Source organism: Octopus bimaculoides, chromosome 2 (assembly GCF_001194135.2).
Source record: "Octopus bimaculoides isolate UCB-OBI-ISO-001 chromosome 2, ASM119413v2, whole genome shotgun sequence".
Lineage (NCBI taxonomy): Eukaryota > Metazoa > Mollusca > Cephalopoda > Octopoda > Octopodidae > Octopus > Octopus bimaculoides.
The window spans coordinates 152,122,514-152,127,953 of NC_068982.1; the positions used below are offsets into that span (position 1 = coordinate 152,122,514).

General features: G+C 31.7%; 1 protein-coding gene across 6 annotated transcripts in view; it reads left to right on the forward strand.

The window, feature by feature from the left end:
* The window catches only part of LOC106874330 (potassium/sodium hyperpolarization-activated cyclic nucleotide-gated channel 2), a 531,661-nt gene that overhangs the window by 439,450 nt on the left and 86,771 nt on the right, over positions 1-5,440 (forward strand). For 3 of the 6 annotated variants that reach the window (XM_052965669.1, XM_052965668.1, XM_052965673.1), the window contains exon 5: positions 393-458. The exons of the other annotated variants lie outside the window; for them this stretch is intronic. In XM_052965669.1, the coding sequence (XP_052821629.1) occupies positions 393-458 (66 nt within the window). The remainder of the gene's footprint in view (positions 1-392; positions 459-5,440) is intronic. 6 annotated transcript variants of the gene reach the window in all.

A 5,440-nucleotide genomic window follows, 5' to 3' on the forward strand; every position in this document is an offset into this window, starting at 1 on the left:
TATATATATATATATATATATATATATATATGTATATATATATACATATGTGAGTATATATATGTATGTATGTATGTATGTTTGAAAATTTTATTTCCAAGATTTCATTATTAAAATTTTGTCACTGCTTTGTCACTTGCTTTGTCACCAAATGACTGCTTGTATCTGCGGGACTGGTTGTCTCGTCTCACAGGTCCTATTAAGACTTAAACTCAATAATCCTACCAAATTTACAAATATAGTTTCTATAGAGATTATTCTACATTTTACATCCTAAGTTTGAATTCTATTTGTAACACGCAGATCGGTGCCCGTTGGTGACAGGCCTACTAAGTCCCTGAAATGGACCTATTTCTGACATTCCAGTCTCCGCATCTTTGTTTGCATTGCAGATGCTGAGGACGACAGCCGTGTGGAAGATGGAGGGTCAAACAACACCTACGTACAGTGTGTATTATGTGAGTTAAGACAGCTGTCACCACTGGGCTGACATCCAGTGACACTACTCCTACTTCTACTGATAATAACTACCATAACTACATAATCATTTATTCTAATTAACATACAACCACCACCAACACCAACTCAACAACCACCGCCACTACAACTACTACTACTACTACTACTACTACTACTACAGTAATTCTACAATCACAATAGCAACAGACATAATAATTACAATAGTTTTCTCCCATAATACAACTGTTATCATTATTATTAATGCTTCTATTATTACTACTATTATTACAATTCACTTAAGTTCTTCATTGAATGAACATGTATCTATCACACATTTCCAACATTAACAAAAATTCCCATTTACCACCAGACAAACAAAACGTCAGTCAAACAGTCCAACAATCATATAATTCAATCAATTAATCAATCAATTAATCTATCAATCAAACAAATAGGCAGGCAGGCAGGCAGGCAGGCAGGTAGACAGAGAGAGAGAAAAAAAGAAAAAGAGTGAGAGAGAGAGACAGACTTTTTTTTTTTTGTAATTTTTGTTAATTCTTTGTCTGTCCAATAAAGAAGATTGCTTTACCAAGCAAAAATGGAGAACCAAGGGAAGGAAGATAATTTTATGGTAGCAATGCTGATCAATGTTCTACAGAGAGAGAAGTTGACCAATCCATCCAACCATTATTCACTCACCGATCTGCGTTTTACATAAATAAGAGTTAACAGTTTTAAGATTAGTTTTCTTCCAAGCAAAACCATTCCAATAATTGAAATTCCTAATGATTAATAACTAATGAGTCCTTAATAAGAACATTAATTAAAATAGTAAAGCATTTATGAAAACAAAATTTTTTTATGAATTTAAAATGTAAAATTATTTTGAAGTTAAATGCTAATTCAAATTATAAATAAATTTCTCTGTTATTCAGAGATGTATCAGATTTAAATAATAATCCAAAGGTACTTTATATTAGTCTTCATTAAGTTATTGGCACACTCTTTTACTTAAGGACATAACGTTCCTGAAATTCTTAACTTATCTGTTGTATTTCATAGATTTTCTCAAAAATCTTCAAAACCATTGTTGTTAAAGTGTGAAAGAAAATTTTCTATCAATTTGATAAACACATTAGTCAAAATGTAAAAGAGGAAATTTCTCTCCTTGCAATCACTCAATGTACCTTTTTCTATCTTTAAAACCTAACTTCCTAACATCAATAAGAAGTAATAATAAATATATAAAATAAATAAAATTTCTCCCTAACAATATTCAAATTGAATGAATAGATTTATTGATTTATGTATATTTACCTTCTCATTTCCATGAGGACTCTTGTTATGGAATTCTTAAATCATTCTCTTTGTCTGGTTTAATTTGTGTCAATGATTGCCAATATGCATATATATATATACATATATATATATGTGTATGTGCATGTGTGTGTGTGTGTAAGTATATATGTATGCATGTATATATATATATGTAAGTATATATATATATATATATATATATATATATATATATATATATATATATATATGTGTGTGTAAGTATATATGTATGCATGTATATTTATATATACATACATATATGTGTGTGTGTGTGTGTGTATGTGTGTATGTTTGTGTTTGTATTCATGCAGTAACATTTACTTGTTTAAGCATTGATAAATTCAATTTTATACAAATTTGTTACATTCTAATGCAATATAAATAATAATGGTTTTGTTGGAAAGAATTCAGTTATTCAAATTCCCAAACAGGAAAAGAAAAAGTCACAATTTACAGATGTTGCAAAATACTTTAGATATTAAAGCAGATATCACTGAAAAGTATTAAGTCGGACATTAGTTCTGTCAAGCCTGACTAACAGCAGTGAAATGTAATTCTGGACTTAAAGAGCATTTCAAATATCTGCTATTAAAAAGAAAGAATAAGACACCTCTCTTGGACTGTACAATTCTTCTTCTTCTCTCTCTCTCTCTCTCCCTCTCTCTCTCTCATCAGATCTATTGGTTCTGTTGCATTCTCCTTTACCTCCTTCTCATCCTCTTCCACTTATTGTTATATTTCATTATTATTATTATTATTATTATTATTATTATTATTATTATTGATGCTATTATTATTAATGTTGTTATTATTATTATTATTATTATTATTATTCCAGTTAGCTCTCCCACCTGCTCCGCCATCTTTAACATTCTTAACTGACATATAATATGTTACTTCTTCTCATACCAACCTCTAATCCATAAGGTTGATATTCTTTCAACAAATTCACTTTAAACTCAATCCTGTCTCTTCTTATGCTTATTTTATTGTTTTGTTTATTTCATTTCACCATTTAAAGGCAAAAGAAAGAAACTGAACTGGTATTATTCTTTTCTTTAGTCCAATATATTTTTAGATAACCAAAGACTTGTTTGTATATGAAAGAAAATCGATGGGTTTTAAAGTAAAATAGAAATATACACATTGATAAAAAAATCTACCCAAAACACCACTGCTATTCCTTTACTCTCAAAGGAAATAATATATAAATTTTCAACGCGGAAGAGAATATGCATTTTCCTGACATACTATGAAATTACTAAATATATATATCTGAAACATCAAAAGAAAAAAAAGGAATGGTTTTAATTGATATTGATAGATCTGTTAAAAAATTTTGGATCCAGTATACAGCACATAAAAAATTTTACTGTTTTTTTTTTTTTTGTATGATGCTCAACTTTTTTCTTTTATTCATTTACATGCGTTTTCTTTTGCTCCCCATATGTGTGTGTGTGTGTGTCTTGGATGGGTATGCATGTGTATGTGTGTGTGTGTGTATATATATATATATATATATATATATATATATACATTTATGAATTTGTTTTGCAAGATTCCTGATGTGAAATTGTGTGTTGAAACAGATATTGTTATATTTTGGGATGATCATTTTCTTTTCTTTTTTTTTTTCCAAATAAACACATGCACTATATATTCATTCTTCACTTGTTTATTATTGTTGTTATTTTACCATAGATCCATTGCCTGTAAATCTTTTGTCACACATCTGTGACCTCTTCAGCAACCCTTTCCATCCATATGTATCCTCCAGAATGGGCTAGATGGAGGAAAAGTATACATGCGGATGGAAAAGGTCACTGAAGAGGTCACAGATGTGTGATGAAAGATTTCCAGACAATGGACATAAGATAGAATAAGAACAATAATGAGTGAAGAACAAATATATAATGTGTATGTTTATTTGGCAAAAAAAGGAAAATAACCATCCTGAAATATAATAATAATATATATATATATATATATATATATATATATATATATATATATATATATATATATGGAGGGAGGGAGAGAGAGAGAGAGAGAGGGGTGGTAAGAAACTTGCTTTCCAATTAAATGGTTCTGGGTTCAGTCGCACTTAAACAAGTATCTTCTACTATAGCCTCAGGCCAACGAAAGCCTTGTGAGCGGATTTGGTAGACAGAAACTGGAAGAAGCTCATTGTATGTGTATATATACACACACCACACACACACTTATATATATGTATATATCTCTGTATGTTTGTGCATGTGTGTGTGTGTGTCTTTGTGTCTGTGTTTGCCCATCCCCTCACCATTTGACAACCGGTGTTGGTGTGTTTGTGTCCCCATAACTTAGTGATTCAGCAAAAGAGATCAATAGAATAATTACCAAGGTTAAAAAAAAATGTACTTGGGTTGAGTTATTAGACTAAAAATTCAGGGTACTGACTCAGCATGACCACAGTCTTATGACTGAAACAAGTAAAGGTTGAAAATAAGATATTATTATATACATATCCATAAACATATATACTTGTGTATAAGTATGTATATATTCATATATATACACATATGCATACATACTCATATAATATGAATGCATATATATGTGTATATACACACGCACACCTTTAATTCATATATGCATACTCATATGTATGCATGCATAATGCTTGACCATGAAGGGCTCTGCTTCATCAACCTTCTTTCCCCACACACACATTTTATCCCCTAACACCTCAAAAGCACTGGTGACGGTACCACAAAAAAACCCAAAGAAACACTGGTGATAGTGTCATGTAAAAAGCTCTGGTGCTACTGCAAATAAAAAGCACTTTGTATCTTATGTAAAATGGTTGGTGTTAGAAAGGGCACCCTGCTTTAGAAACTGAACCAAAACTGACTATAGAACCTGATGCAGCTCCTAGCTTTGCCAGCTCCTGTCAAACAGTCCAGCCCATGCCAGCATGGAAAACAGATGTTATATGATGATGATTTTTGTATTTATATATATATATATATATATATATATATAAACATACACACACGTGTGTGTATGTGTGTATACATGCATATGTTTGATGCTGGTTTGACACAGGCAGAGAATGCAATTAAGTGAGAAACTACTTAATTATGTTAGGTAGAGTGAAATAATATTATTTATTCAAACATGAGTCTGTGTGAGTTGCTTACCTTCGGGCATATCAGAGGAACAGGAATAAAAAATTGATTAGCAACTCATGCTGACACACTTTTGAATAAATATTATATACATAATTATATGTATCTCTCTCTCTCTCTCTAAATATATATATATATCATCATCATCATCGTTTAACGTCCGCTTTCCATGCTAGCATGGGTTGGACGATTTGATTGAGGACTGGTGAAACCGGATGGCAACACCAGGCTCCAATCTAATTTGGCAGAATTTCTACAGCTGGATGCCCTTCCTAACGCCAACCACTCAGAGAGTGTAGTGGGTGCTTTTACGTGTCACCCGCACGAAAACGGCCACGCTCGAAATGGTGTCTTTTATGTGCCACCCGCACAACAGCCAGTCCAGGGGCACTGGCAACGATCTCGCTCGAAAACCCTACAAAGGCCAGTCAGGCGGTACTGGCAACAGTCACGCTCAAGATGGTACATCTTAT